The sequence below is a fragment of the Poecile atricapillus genome, chromosome 6 (genome assembly GCF_030490865.1).
Source record: "Poecile atricapillus isolate bPoeAtr1 chromosome 6, bPoeAtr1.hap1, whole genome shotgun sequence".
In the NCBI taxonomy this organism is placed as follows: domain Eukaryota; kingdom Metazoa; phylum Chordata; class Aves; order Passeriformes; family Paridae; genus Poecile; species Poecile atricapillus.
In genome coordinates, this window is record NC_081254.1 from 23,132,779 (window position 1) to 23,148,761 (window position 15,983).

The 15,983-nt window shown below is 40.9% G+C and overlaps 1 protein-coding gene across 1 annotated transcript; it reads right to left on the reverse strand.

Annotated features, from left to right (window-relative positions):
• Positions 1–2,259: 2,259 nt before the first annotated feature.
• CCNJ (cyclin J) lies at positions 2,260–10,706 on the reverse strand. The gene is made up of 5 exons (XM_058841960.1): positions 10,300–10,706; positions 8,356–8,566; positions 5,720–6,019; positions 5,467–5,626; positions 2,260–4,035 (listed from the first exon to the last, which is right to left on the reverse strand). Exons 1-5 carry the CDS (start codon positions 10,366–10,368, stop codon positions 3,624–3,626), a joined length of 1,152 nt encoding a protein of 383 aa, XP_058697943.1. The 5' UTR covers positions 10,369–10,706; the 3' UTR covers positions 2,260–3,623.
• Between the last annotated feature and the right edge of the window lie 5,277 nt (positions 10,707–15,983).

Here is a 15,983-nt window from a genome sequence, read left to right on the forward strand (position 1 = left end):
AGCATTGCCCTTACTCCTTACAGGGATGGAGTACAGTTTGCTCTCCCGCTGGCCCTAGGTCCTCCAAAAAGGTTTTCGTTATCAGTGGTGTATTTCTAAATGGATGGGTGAAAGCTAAGAGGCCTCACATTTTCATTTTCTAACTTCAGACAAATTAAAATTATAAGCAAGCTTATTAATTTTTGTGACTCAGGCCATAATCACAGCCTTGCTACAAATATGAAATGTGCATAGGGTTATGAAGAAATAGAACTTCTAGTAAGCAGCAGTTTTCAGAAGTTCAAAACAATCAAAAATATTTGTGCTTAGATGCATCATGTGATTCTGTAGTGGCTGCAGCATGATTGAGCCTTCACAGGTTTTTTTTTTACTTCTTGTAAATAACACAAGTGCTTGTAGCTCTTGATAAGAGGCAATTCCCACATCTCCTAAATGATTTCTAGTATTAGAAATCTGAAATTGCCAATATTAATGGTTAGTTTTTTGTATGAGAATAAAATTAATTCGCCTGCTGGCTCTTGAACTACTCAAGTTCTTTTGTTCTTTATTTCTTTGTTACAGCTGTGTACTACTCATTGTTGAAGTGTACAATATTTAGCATATGCTGTGGCTGCAATTAGTTTTAAAGCCCCTTCCTGCATGATTTCCTTCCTATTTTTTTCAATTGTGAAGTCTGAGTGTTCCTGCAGCATATGATATGTCACAGAAAACAAGGGGGGGAGGGAGCGAAAAGTCCTTACAGCTTCAGCCCATACACAGGGCAAGACAGTTTACATATTAAAAAAAACATAATACAAAGCATAATACACACTGGAGCTTTCTTACTCAAAACTAGTTTTATTTTAAAAAATAAGTTGAATGCATAGCACTCACAAAGATTCCATTGTTTTGGACATTTTGCATTTAGAAGCACCATTCTTATTTATGCCATAAAAAACACATTTTGGTTCTAATAGTAAGAACAGTGTATTTTTAATGTACACTGATAAAGCCCTTTTAAATAATATAAGATTGAAACTGTTCAGTGTACATTTTCTCTGTAGTCATGATGCAGCTGTAGTGTCAGAAAAAAACTCAGACTAAGTAATAAATTAAAAACAAACAGCATGTAGTGGATCTTTTTACAATTGACCTAATGTCTTAAAATAGTCAAATAAAAAACACCCTATTAAATGTAAATCCGTGGTATTAACTAACTGAATAAGCCCCCCACCCATTATAATTCCAGTGTTAAGTATTAGTTAATTTTTTATATATCAAATGTCTATGGGATAAATTTACTAATACCCCCAAAAAGAAGAGCCTATACTGCTGTGTCACAAAAAAAGATGACAAGTTAGCTGACTTAAAGATTTTACAGAAAAAAATTGCTACAGGCATCTGCTGTTATTTCAAGTCATGGTCTATTACAAGACTGTACATTCATAGCATCAGAGGTAGTTAGAGCACTGAAGACTTGGATACAGCATTGCAACAAAATGAAACCAGAAGAAATAAGTCCATTTCCCTCTAAAATGGGTAACAGTGCTGAGTAAAAAGCATGGCATCTTATGAGGTGGAAAACCTCTACTTAACACTACTCTCAGACACATGGAAATATTCATTAAGAGACAAAGAGAGGAAAGGAAAAAACCAAACCAACTTGCATTTTAATAAGGAATTGATCACACTATGGCTATTTCAAAGTTGATTCTCTAGGATAAAAGGGAGAAGATCAGCTTTTCCATCCACCCTCCTATACTTCTTGACTTGCACATCTATGCTACAAAAGCCCACAACAAAAACTGGGATTTAGAAGACAAAACCAGAGAAACAGGATTTCTCCTCCTCAGCAATAAATAAGTTTTTGTAGCATGTTATAATTTAGCCCCAAAAAGAATGAACACAGCTGTCTTTCCTCCATTCTGAACATTACAGTGATAAAGCCTTCATCTTCATATTGAGAATGTAATTTAATTGCCCCTGCTTTCAAAACAGTTTCTATGAGATTCACAATAATTCAGTGTCATTTGATGGTTCACAATTTTAAGTGCTGCCACTAAGACAGGGGAGAAGATGGTAAAAGAACAAATGAAACTACCAAAAAAAGCCTTAAGCCCATATACCATAAAGATATTTTAAAGTAGTAAGAATCCTGTCATTCACACCACTTCCTCCCATATTCTACCACAGGAGAAAGTCTGGTATCTTTTTGTATTTAAAAAAAAACACCAACCAGCCAAACAAAACCCCCCCCCCCAAAACTAAAACACCCCCCAACAAACACACGAAGAACCCCAAAAAGCAATCTCCATTAATATCTCTACCATAATTTTCATCCAAGAGGTGGATGAGTGAAGCTTTCTACCCTCAGACTACCCACTCCACAGGAGACAGTGTAATTCTATAAAGTTATATAATTAGCACCTTACTTGTGATGAAGCAGTTCTTTGTAAAATATTTTTGATCCACCCATTTGGAAGAGCAAATCTCTCTATCTTCTTCTGGAACTCCCAAATAGTAGAAGAAAAAGTTGCCCCTTTATTACCTGAGAATTTCCCTCCACTATAAACCTGACAGAACTGGATTTCTGTCAGCATTTAACTGTAGTTTTTCTGCAAGGATGATACTGTCAGTACAACTGGAGGATGCTTTCTGTTGGTTAATAATATTCTTGTGTTTGTGTGTGTGTACACAGAGGAATCAAAGCCACTGCAGTAGTTCTGGTACAGTATAAGTTCAGCTGAAACTTTCCTTCAATTATCACACTGCTGGGCAGTAGTTCACATCTACATTCTGTGAACACTAGCATATCCCTTTGGTACTCTGCATAGATGCCCTGAAGAAAAGCCACTCCACTTGCTATAGTCTCTTCCCTCTCTGCCTTCCTTCCCCGAGTTATACCCAATTAGTGTACAAACCAGCAGCACAGAGTATTGAGTAGAAAAGTCCCTGAGTTAGTATGAAAGAGTTACTTTAAACACAAAAAAGATAGGGAGGATAAAAGAGGCAAAAATACATTGTCTATCCTGTAAGGTACAAAACTTAAAAAACTAGCCAAAATACCAGTTAATTCATGTGCGTTAGCCTAAAGCAAATAACCAACACAAATGGTGAAAAAGGGGCAAGAATATGGAGTTAGCCACATGAGATTTGTTTCTTCCTGTGATCTCCATGTACCTGTAGAAGTCTGGCATTCAACAGATTCCTACGTTTCAGTAAGTATAAAGGAAGTGTTAATACTGTACGGTGGGACGACACAAATGCCTTCAAAATAATACTGCATATCTCCTTCATTATAAGGTAAGTCTGTAGTTAGTCCACAGCTGTTTTTCTTTCGAGTAGTATTTCATAGCCACACATTCGAAGCAGAATATTCTGGGTGTCAGAGTAAGAACATATTATCCCCAAGCATACAGATTCTTTTTCAGAGGATGGTCTGTCTGTGTGCTAACTTTCTGCAGGCTGTTATTTGAGCTGTGGTACCAGTTGCCAATCCAGTTGTTTGGTTTTTTTCTGGGAAGACACCTTTTTTTATTCAATCTTTTGCCCTCAAACTTTTTTGACGTTTAACAAAAAAATGAAACAATGTTCCACACAACTCTCTATCCCAAACAAACAAGCACAAAACCATTTTGTACTTATCACCTCTCAAAGCAGGGAGTAATACAGGAATATCGTCCATTCACTTGATACGTCCGGTTGTAGGAGACACTTATACATGGCTTCACTTCCAGTGGCACAGCCAGCGACATGGCAGCGCCGGTCTGGACGTGGCCTCGAGCCTGAGCACTGGTCTGTAAGGCAGCAGGGCAAGTCTGGAGTGGGTAAGAGGCTGTGTGAGTGGATGATAAGATCTGCTGGCAGCTTTGCTGCTGTGATGCTGGGTGGTGGTACTGTAAGGAAGACTGATGAGCCTGCAGATACTGTGGTACGTGCTGCTGAGCATTGGCCTGCTGGGCACTTGGAGCTGGGGGCTGAAACACAGCGTGTTGGGCTGACTGAGTCTGTTGTCCTTTCTGCTTGTTTGCTTCCTTCACATCGTTATCATGCGCACTAAAACAAATTGAAAAGACAAAATGCATCAAAATAGATATTAATATCACTGAAACTCTTTTGAGTTACTGTTTAAGAGTACTCTAAAAAATAGTGCAAATATTTGACAGCTTCCAAAGCTTTTGAAAAAACCAATAGTTTTAGCTACCCTTAACAATCACCTAAGGTTTCAAAATTTGATTAGGGTATAGTCTCTCTTTTCAGTATTTCACTTTATTGTATGGCAATAAAAAACACAGATAGAAGCCAAGTACTACATGTAATAGAGTGGGATCTAGAATTACAGTGCAATCAAGTTTGCTGCTGTATTTAGCAACCCAATAAATTGCCAGATTACCAGAACTTGCTGCTTCTACCTCATTTAAATTAAACAGAGCACGTTTTTAAAGACAAGATACCAGAAAGGTTTGTAATATTTACATTACAGTATTTAAAGATCATATGCATATTCATATTGGATCCTGTTCTGGAGAGCAAAACCACTTTTTTTTTCCTTCCTCTCACCTTTATTCTAGCCTATCCAGTACAGCTCATCTGAATTCCCTTTGATTTACAACTGTCTGAAATGCATCTAGACACTCTCAATTCTATGTTGAGGTTAAGCAGATTCCACCTACACATTTCATTCCTAACTTTTTAATGATGCCCTCCCTCTGTTCCAGAGCAATACTGAAAACACTTGCTGCAACAGCACTAGCACACTTTAGGTTACTACTCCTTTCATCATACACAAGTGAAGCCAACAGAGGCCATCAAGGGTGATAATGTCACGTTATTAAGGCTGATGAGGTTCTTCCAGAAACAGCTATGCTTCTAGGATCACAACTATATTAGAGTTGGGTAAGAGTAAATTTCTGTAAAGTGAAAGCAGATTGTGTAATGTGTGTTCCCAGGAAGGTTCACTTAGCATTCATTGGCATTTTTATCTCATGTCAGCTGTAATGCAAAAATGGATACAGTAAAAATAGATACAAACTCCTGGTCATTTCCTCCCCACAAAGCTGGCCACTCAAATGGTCTACATGTTGGATCCCTCATCTCTTTGGAGCATGCCTTGAACTTCCAAGGCATACAGTCTTCTCTATAAAAGCTCCTATGCCTTTGGTACTCTTCATTAACTCTGCTCTCAGAGCAGACTAGAGAGATTGGAATAAGCTATTCAAAGCATCCCAGATGTTCCGTGGAAATGCAATATTTGTTGAAAGATCAGGAAAGATATTAGATCTGATAAAGTGTTCTCTTTTGGAAAAAGCAAAACAGTTGTTGCCCAACAATATGTATCTACCAAACTTACGTGTTCCTTAATACAAAAGTGTTTTTAGAACAGAGGAATGGAAATTTATAAAGAAATATAGTTGCACTGTTGGCAGCAATTAAGCATAACAACAGATGCAGAAATGGGCTTAAAAAAAGCCACTTGTGTTAACTCACATTAAGAGTCGCTCAATACATGGCACCAGGAAGTCCCAGGAGTAGGCAGTCAGGTGATGCAACCGTGTAGGCCACGTGGGTGAGAGACGCAAGATAATCCTTGAAGAAGCTACACATGCAGTAGCAACTAAAGAAGGGGCATAATTTAAGAATTCATGATCTAGAAAGAAGGAAAGAGAAAAAAAATTCATTTAAAGTTTGACACTGTCTATCAAGACAACAAAGAAGTCATTATCTGAAATCTGTAACTCACCTTGCAATGATACTTCCAGAAAGTAATCTGCATATTTTGCCATATATAACTTAGTCTTCTCTAAGCAAACCATTGGCCAGCCATCATGAAGATCAGTCTCATGGACAGCAATAGAAAGATAATAGTCGATGAAATGAGCAGCAGTTGGGAGGCACAAATTCCACTGAAATGTTTCTAGCAACAACAACTCCATATGAAGCAAATTCTGTTTTGTTAGTACCAAATTCATGTTAGTCATACAACCCAAGCTGTTCAACTGTTCAAGTTTGGGAACACTGTCTTCCTTTTCTTCAAATTTACCTTCAGGTGAACAGAAAGAGGAGGGAAAAAAAAAGTTCAGCACAAATGAACTATAAAATGGATTGTAGATAATGTCTTGTTGGTCATATTTCAATTCTACTATGTGAAACAAGCTTAAGACTTTCCTGCAGATGCAGAACTCAAATGGACTATGTCATTAGAGACATAAAGGGGTATGTATTAAAATGGGTTAAATTTCAGCAGATAATGTCAAACACTGTGTAGGATATTGTGCAGTGCCATGTTTCCTGTTGGTTTGCCCATGCCAGCACACAGAAGCCAGCTGCCAAGAGCAGGATATTAGGACATCACTGACATTACATAGGCAAGTTTTTGTCATCAAATTATTGTATAATGTGTCCCCATCATCAATGAAATACCACTTTGATGTGACTTGGCAAACACACCACAAGAGCATTTGGCTTTAATCACCTCCCACCCCCACACACCCTTTTTGTGTCTAAAACTCATTAGAGCATAGCTAGAGCTCCAGCCAACCTGGCTGCCGTTAAAGCCTGCTATGGTAGGTGCAGTTTTATATTTGAGATCTGGCAAACAAGTGAATTTCAGCAACATGCATCTGAAACCCCCCTCTGCCACATACACTGTTGCAACCTTCATTGGACTTTTAACTTTTCAGGCTGTATGTTTTTAGCCTAAAGCAAAACTGTGTATGTAGAAAATCCATTAATAAGAGAAACAAGTGTCACATTTCCATACAGTTTGCCATATGGTTGTGCTATTTCAATTTCATTGCAAATTCTTTCCATCTTACACTCTCTATTCAGTACTACATGGTAGGTTGTAAATACACATTCTTTGAGTTTTGCAGGACTGAACATACGTGAACATTTACTTTTTTCAACAGTGGAGGTACTCATATAGGACTTAGTCCAGTGCCTGTTAGTTTTTGTTTCCCATACTCTGGTAATTACAGAAATAAAAACTTCAGGAGTCACATAATAATTTCTCTTATTACTTCTTTAACCTTATCAGGTTTATCACAATGTCATAACTTATTACACCACTGATTAAACTGCTTGTTTAAGCCACACAGGGCAAAAGTTTAAAACAGCATTTTGCTTTTCTCTGAACCAACCCATACACTGCTTCTCAGAAGAGCAAGTACTCCAGGCTTTCAGATCTCTACTTGCAGCTTGCCATGAATGATGGCAGAGGTTCATTTAAAACAAACAAACAAAAAAAATTCTCTTCAGAACATGAATTTAATTTGAAAATCCGGCATTAGTTCAAAGCCAATCCATTTTCCTAAATGGATTACAGTGGTTTCTGAGGCAACGTTTTCATACTCAGCACGACACACTCTGCCAAGACAAGATTACTGGCTGGTGGCACCTAGTCAAAGTCTACCCTCAGAAGAATCTGAAATAACCCTTTTCTGGTTTTACTGCTTTGCTGAATAGCTGTATTGGTGGACACAGGATACAGTGAAAAGATGAAAACTGTCCAACACCACTGCACTCCAGTTTCGTAGCAAAGAGGGTCTAGAGCCCTTACTGGAGAAAATGAGAATAGATTCAGAGAAACAGATCAGCAGAAACTAAACCAACAGTTGGTTCTGCTGCCAGGACCAGTTTCTCTGAATCTACTAGTTTAAGAACAAGTGTCAGCAGGTTTCCCAGCAAACAGCACCCATATTTTTCAGGGATATTGAAAAGGGGTCCACAAATGTTGAAAGATGGATACATGCCACAAGAATCTAGCTGAGGTCAATATAAGCAGCACTGTTCATAATGAGTGTTTGCAATTAATTCTGTCTTCAGAGTACGGTGTATTCACCAATGTGTTTTACCTGTATTACATTTTATACATGACAACACAGGATTTATGTTAGCCTTAGCTTGCTTAAGTAACATTGCCATTTACAAAATCTGGAGTATTTTAGAACTACACAGCACCATCAGCAGAATGCAGTGCAGTCTACACATGGTTTATTTTACTTCTTTCTTTATCACAGATATACAAATTTCTCATTTCCAGCACAGGATGTACCTATTTTGAGATAACCTAGAAAAGACAGTCTTTCTGTTCTTACAACACAGGTCTTAAAGTTCACATTAGAATAACTTATTTACAACTATAAACATTAGTTTTAATCACAGTTTGTTTTTTCCCACCCTCAGTTTCATCATGTGCCAACAGAAATCAAAACAAGTATGAAGAAATGCTCTACCAATTGGGCCAAATTGATACACACTGCTTGTCATTTATACCCACTTTGTTTCCCCCACCTGCTCTATCTATCCACCAAGACATGCCTTGCATTTGGCAGTAGAATCTGTTAGTCCAGTTCAAGTTTGGTGCCACATACTTACTTGCTAGAAGTAAACAGGAAAGAGCAACCACATGCAGTTGCTGTGTGGATATGTCATAGCGGTCCATGAAGAGGTCCAAGAGATACACAGCCAGATGTCGTGCAGCAGGACAGAGTCTGAACCTGTTGCTCACAATGGCAATCAGGTCTGCAAAGTATCTTCTCAAGTGTAACTGGGGAGACTGGCCTTTGTAAGAGGGCAGCTTCAGCTCCTAGAGGGACAGAAGCAGGTAATTTTATTAAAACCATAATTTAGTTTGAAGTGGTGTCAGATTAATACAACTGATATTTCAGTATTTATAATGGAAGTTTCAAAGGATTCCTCCCTTCTTCTTTCTGTTCCTGTAATTTCAGAATCCCTTTTCAGCAAACAAAATCTATTTGTTGTATTACAGAACAACTAAAACCCACTTTGTTTCTGCACAACATTAACAACTTAAAGTGTAACATCTTTCATTTGGGCCATCAGCCAGAGTGACTTCAGCTTTTACCAAGTCTGTTGTATTATCTCTGCTGCAAAGGCTGTAGAGCAAGGGCACGCAAGTTTTCTTCAGGTGCTTCAATGCAAAGTTCAATAGTTTAACTCAACCCCTCTCTTGCTACAGCTCAATCTGAGCAACCAGACTTTGTACTTAAGTGTTTGCATGTTCTAGAGCTGCCAAATCTCCTGCTGATGCCTCCAGGAAAAGACCACTAACAGCCAGCTGAACCTTAGGAAGAGGAATGGGGTGTGCATGAACCAACAATCGCCTCATGTGAATGTTAAAACAGCGACCCGATCTGATTGATGTCACACTGACACTGATTACAGTGTGCTCTAAGGCAGTTAGTTAAGCTCACACGGTCTCAGATTTGGGGGGGAGGACCCCTCAAAACAAAGGTCCTAGAAATACCACATTTGAGAAAATATGTGCCATAATCTACTTTGAATACAAAATCTGGACTGGTAGAAAAAACCAGAAACCCTCCAAGCTCCTGCGAAGCAGCCAGTACCTCTTCTTGTATGCAGCAGAACAGCAGTGCTGTCCTCTGTTATTATGAATAAATTTATGAGATAGACTGTGCACCCACACGCTGTGTTGAAGTAGGATTTTGAGTACAATTACATTTCCAACGAAAATTAACTTGATTAATTTGATGACATCAAGTTGGAAGTTTTAAGGTAAATTCAAAGTTTTGAAACGTGTTATTGAAGTGAAACAAAACCCCACAAACAAATTTCCCACCTGCTAAGCTTTATAATGCACCTTTCGAATCACTATCTCAGCTTCAGGAAAGATAACTTTGATAGCAAGTAAATGATCCTGTCCTTCCCTTATTTCCCTCCATCACCGTTAAAGAGTAAAGCAGTCACGACACGGGGAAAAGTAATCCGCTCACCGAGTATCATCAGACAACAAAAGCACGTTTTTAGTAGGCTCAGCCACTGTAACTGATTTTCAGCCTGGGTGTTAAGATGTGCTTTATGACAATAGCCCCGAAGAACAACTCTGAGACAGTCCAAGCAACTTCTAAGCAATTACCCAAAACCCTCTACTATTCTTAATGCACGCAACGTTTCTTTCACTAGGTTTTTGTTTGGTTGGTAGAGTTTTTTTGTTCCAATAACACCACAATGCTTTCTGCCGAGTCTAAACCTGGATCCAAGCAAGCGTCGCAAGAGCAGCACCGGGCGCACCGTGAACCCTTTCCCCTCTGCAGAAAGCAGCGGGAGCACAGTCCGGCCGCTCCGATCGGCTGTCACGGCCGCGGACAGACGGCCCCAGCGCCCACGGAGGGAAGACACAGCGAGTTCCGAGTTTACTAGACCAAACTCCGCCGAGCCCCCGCGGCCGAGCGGGGCCGCCTCACACGCGCTCTCCGCTCGCTGCCCCCGCGGCGGCTCCGATGGCCAGAGCCTCACAAAGGCGGCGGGCCGCCCACAGTCCGGCTCCCCCCAGGCTACCTTGTATCGAAGCGCTTGGTGGATATCGGCCGCCAGCTGTCCTGTCCACCACTGTGCCTCCAGCTCCATCGGCGGCTCGACGCGGCGCCCGGGCCCGGGCACCGGGGAGGAAGCGGCACTCGCTGAGGGCGGGACAGGCAGCGCCACCCTCGCCCCTTTCTGGCTCGCCCCCGGTTAACCGCGATCAGCTGCCGCGGGGCGCCCCCAGCCCCCCGGCCCAGCTGGCCGCCATGCGGGGCACAAGTGCGGCTCGTTAAGCCGCCCCCTCCCGCCGCGGGGCACGGCCGGGCGAGGGGGTCGCGGAGGTGGTGGTGGCGGCGGCGGGGCGCGGCCCGGGACACCCGAGCGCGGAGCGGCGGCCCCAGGGCTCCGCCGCCATCACGCGGCGCCGCGCGCCGCGCCCATTGTTAAAGCGCCGCGCGTGTACAAAGCCGGGCAGCGCCCGCACGCGCCCGCCCTTCCGCCAATCGCCGGCCGCCTTACAGCGCGGCATCCACAGCCGCCAATCGCCAGCCGCTTTCCAGCGCTGCCCGGCCGCCAATCAGCGCGCTGTGGTCGCGGGCCGCAGGCGGGGGGCTCTGGGCCCGAGGAAGGTGTGGGCGGCGGGGCCCAGCTGGGGTCCCTCAGGTGGGGGTCGGGAGAGCCGGGGCAGTGGGGTTCACCCAGCCAATGAGGCTCGCCCAGTGGTCTTTAGGCCCCCATGAGCTCCGGATAGCTTCTTTTTGCGAGTTTGGTGTTTGTTTTTTTGTTTGGTTTTTTTTTAATTAATTTTTTTCCTTATCTCTTTTTCCCCCTTCCCTCATTTCCGCCAGCTCTTTGCCCATTGGGCTCAGCTGGGAGGTTTCAGCACGTTGCGGTGGCAGCGCCTCGCTCAGCCCTTGCTCTTTAGGTGCATTGTCCCGGTAGCAGTGCGGGGTACACACGCCTCCTCCGAGCTTTGAGGCGTCAGTATTGGATTGGTTGGGTTCCCTGCTGGTTAAATCCCGGAAGGTTTGCAGTAGGATGCATCCTCCCTTTCAACACCGGTGCCGTTCACCTGAGCGAAAGGTTCCGTGTCCTGGTGGCTGAGAGCTCCCACTCGTGCCCCTGGTTCAGCTGGAGGTGCTCTGCACCTGCTCTGAGTTCACAGAGCCTTTTCCTTGGTGCTTTCTACCCCCCGGGTAACTCCCCCGCTACAGACACCTTACGAAGTAAAACTTAGTGCTTCATAGTCCTTTACGTATTTGAATTTATAAATACTGAAACAACTAGTTAATAAGAATATAAAACCTGGTACAACAGGTGATGCAAAGTGATGGAGAAGTGCTTTGGGTACAATTTTTGTTGAGGGAGTATATTTAATTTTTTGCCTCTACTTTTGCTCAGACATTATTTTTTTCCTTTTAATTAAAAAAATAGAAACCAACTTCTTGACATAACCAGTTTAATGACTCTGTAGTGGGAACTGTAAAAGCCTGTTCCTGTGTGTGTAATGGTGGTCCCTTTCATCTGAGATGTGCTCATCGGTGGAAGCTTTTGTTTTTGAGGACACATTTTTAGACAGTTTCTGTTTATGACAGATGTTGTTATAAAATGCTACATAGATTTTGCAAGGAAAAAAACAGAAAAGGTTTTTTTTGTGCATAGTTGCAAAAATGTTTTAACTATTAAATTAGCTATCCGAGATCTGTGAACTGTTGACAAATCAGTATTTTCCTAGTCTGATGGCTTTTTGTCTCATTTCTATATGTTATTTTATAGGCAAATGCATGCTCAAGCTACATTGTTTTTAAATTGTTTATCCTTGAAGAAAGGTAATACCAACATAATACAGGTAATGTGAAGTAATACAAACATACCAGTATGTCTCAAGGATAAGTCTCAAAAACAGATGGAGACATTGTCTTTTATAACATCCTCATTGCCTTCAAAAATGTGTTGCCTGCTTGAAGAGAAGGCTAGTAAACACCAACATGCTAAAACCTGTTACAATGGGCCCAAACAGGGAAGTGATTTCCTTCTCTTATTGCTATTAGCAAAACTGCCTCCCCTAAGAGCTTTTAAATACTGTGTGGATTAGTCTGGTGCTGAACTGTCAAACGGAAAAAAAATATTGGTGCTTTCTGGCTTATTTCTAAGATATGCTTGATTGACTTGGATTGGAAACACCATCCTCATAAGACTATGTAGTCTGAGAATTATTTAATTTATATATAGCTGAGAAAAACAATAATGTCCTTGTTAGTTGCCATTTTATGGACTGAGTTGTGGGACCCCCTATTTCACATTCTTTTTCCCATTTCAATCTATGTTAATTGAATTGTTGGTCTTGTGAACAGTTATATCTGTCTGCTTTTCATGCAATGAAAACATAGGTTTAGGAAGAGCTTCATCATATTGCCCAAGGCCAGGATTGCTCCTTGCATGCATTCTTCTAATCTTGGAGACATTTAGGAAGTCATCCTATTGAAAAGCCAGAGCACTTAAGTACAGCCTGGTTATCTGCAGGAAGCTTACATCCTATCAGCTGGTAACAATCAGCCATTGGAGTAATCTTGTCAGGGAAGTGGTGGATTCCCTCAGGTTGGACACTTTTAATTAACTGGAGTAGGGTCTTGGGACATCTTGCTTTTGCCAAGAAGGTTTACACGAGGTGATGAGATGATGCTGGAGCTCCCCATCCAACTTGGTAGTCTATGACCTCAGTTTATGCCTTAGCCCCAGCTGGAAGATTTGAGAATAGTCTTGGAGTGCCGAACTGAGGCTGATTGTTTTCAGAGTTTGCAAGATCGTAGTTTTGAGGTTCGAATGGGAGTAGCACAACTGTAATGAGAATAAGTTAATACAGCTTCTCTGCATGCCTTATAATCAATCCTAAGTGTACTAACCAGTGGAGTTTTTTTTAGCCAGTTCAGATTTCACCTACTTTTAATGGTCAAGGTTGTGTACAGTTCTTTAAGTATTCTTACATTAGTCCCCTGTATGTAAGTCAGGATAGAAAAAAAAAAAACAACAGCTCAGTGAATCCTTAGAATAAACAGAGGACAGTAAACATTACTTTCAGTGGCAGTAGTTACATTTTCTTAGCAAGAAACTGAAAGTGTGAAGTATGTGTAGTATATAGAACCTGAGAAAACAGCAGAATTAAATGTTATGGAACCATTTTGAAATTGGTATTCTCTTTCTGTAAATGACCCTGGATCACCTAAGCAAATATGTGTGTCTCAGGGCAGGGAATGAAATTTGCTGTGAGCTGCTGTCTGTACTTTAAAAAGGTGCCAAGTAGAAAGAAATACCGTTATTTTTGGAACTTACCAAGAAATATTATTACCCTGAACTACATCCAAAATAGGCTAGAATGTAACCTGTGAAATCTGGACTAAAATCCCTGTAACATTTTTATGGAATCTTCCGGAGAGGTTGCTGCAGACGTTTTACAATTTATGGACCTGTAATTCAGAGGTTGTAATCCTAACACGGTTTCAGACATGGTGGGTGAGCTGGCTTCTCTTTGTAGTTACTGGGAGGTTAGATCTGTATCTCAGGAGTTGATGCATATATTTATGTGTTTTAAGCTGCTTTTTCCTCCCCTAGTTTTCCTCTGATGGTTCTTCTTGGCCTGTGAAAAAAGAAATGTGACTTTTAAAATACAAATTAAGAACTTGGAAATAATTGCTAAGTACATCAAATGCTCTGATCCTGCAAGCCACATTAGAACCCATTTACCCCTCCCAGTATAAAAGAATCTGTTTCTGGTGTACTGTTATTAATTTTAATGGCACATCAGCCACAGAGAACAAGTTTCTAAAGACTGTCACTGTTCTTCTTCTGGGCCCCTTGTTATAAGATAGTTCTCTGAAGTTTGGATTTATCTTGACTTGGGAGAATGAGATGAATCAACATACATTCAGCACCCAGACTGGAAGCTAAATTCTGGGGTTGCATAGCACTGAAGGGAACATTTAAATAATGGCTCAATTGCTATGTTAATTGTGGGTTTTGTTTGTTGGTTCTTGCTTTTGTTTTGTTGCTCCTTGGTCATTCTCACCTGAATAAAGACATGGTAATTCCTTAAAAGGCATTTTTGAAGGACTTAGTTTTTGGAATTAAAATGTAAGGGAATCTGAGTTTTGTAGAACTGAGAATTATTTTTAAAAAACCGTCCAAACTTAGTTCCTGAATTTCTTGGGGCTGAGAAAGTTAGCTCTGCTTTTGTTCTGTCCTTCTTGATCTTATTTTCAAACAAAGGCTGCATCTGATGACATTCATAGCAGTAATATTTCAAGGGCATTTAATTAAAGGGAATGAATCACCCTGGAGACAGGACTATAATTGCTCACAGGGCTCTTTTGCAGCATGGTGGTAGATGAAATGTGCCATGTTGGTAAAAAGTCTTAACACTTCAGAAGGATTAATGAAGGAAGTCTCCTACAGAAAATACTCCAGAGTTGTATTTGTAAATCCGATATTGAATGCTAAAGGTACTCTGTGGTACTCTTCGAAGTTGTCTGTGGATTTGAATTCCCAGAATAGCTACTGAAATGTGATTAATAGATTTGATCTGAGCTGGTAAATATCCTTTGAAACTGTTGACTTTAGTTGTTAATATGGCTATTAATACAGAAAATATCTGAGAATGCTGAGGCCTGAGTGATACATGCTTTTCATGAAGCATTTTAATGAACAATTTGGCTTGACATATTATCCCGTTGTCTGGAAAGCTATTATAAAAATGTGCCCCCATGAATGTTTTATTTGGCATTAGGATAAATGTATATGTTTTTGATAATGTGTGGGATGAGGGAAACATTCATGTAAGTGAAAGGGTGTTGGTAGATATAAGTTATACTGGGTGGTTGCTCTTTTCTGTCAGTCGCACTCATGGTTGTCAGTAACTAAAATGATGGGAGGAATTTTGCATCTAAAGCAAATGTACTTCCTGCTTGGAGGGCTTCAGTCCTTTTGACTGGAATTTAGTAAAGGTTATTTGTGCAGTTGGCTCAGGGGTGGAGGGAGAGCAGTTAGGAATATGCAGTTGTTCCTGTCAAATATTTTGATTTACTTAATATCCACAGAATTTAAGTAGGGCAAATTGGTCTATTCCGTTTTATTTCAAACTTAAGGTCCATCACAGAATTTATTTTTTTTTAATATAATAGCTAGGGCTTCCAAATTAGGCACAGCACCACAAAGTTAATGCTTTTGTCTGCTAGGGGTGGCCCAGGAGGAGAACTGCCTGCAGATGTGGGACAGGGACACTTATTTTTGTGGTGCTTCTTGTTCAGGTACTTAGTTTGGTTCCATCTTGGTAGCAGCACAAGTGGAAAACTTCACACTTCCAGTTTCTTCCCAATGAACAGCCAATTGCTGCTAGTGAAAGTAACTAAAATTATTGTTGTTTGTTCAGAGGACTTGGAAAACTAGTTTCATCTGTTAGAATTTACAAGCACAGAGGTAGGGCAAAGATGTGAATAGCACAGCACTTATTTTCAGGTTTGGGAAGGCTACTCCAAAGTTGTTCTGAAGCTGTGTCTTCTCTGGGCTGAACAAGCCCAGGTCACTCAGTTTCTCTTCAAAGGGCACGTGCTCTGGTCTCTGACCATCTTGATGACCCTCTGATGGATTTGCTCCAGTTAGTCAGTGTTGTTGTACTGGGGGAGGAGGGTGTCCCAAAACTGGATGCAATATTCTAGATACAGCTCAGC

What these genes read in the sequence shown, in the direction of transcription:
- CCNJ (XM_058841960.1), bottom strand. Translation starts at nt 10,368, where the DNA reads ATGGAGCTGGAGGCACAGTGGTGGACAGGACAGCTGGCGGCCGATATC. An exon ending in TCTGGAAGTATCATTGCAAG is followed by an intron (nt 5,627 to 5,719) that starts GTGAGTTACAGA and finishes CCTTCTTTCTAG; the next exon opens with ATCATGAATTCTTAAATTAT. An exon ending in TGTATTGAGCGACTCTTAAT is followed by an intron (nt 4,036 to 5,466) that starts GTGAGTTAACAC and finishes AATTTGTTTTAG; the next exon opens with TGCGCATGATAACGATGTGA.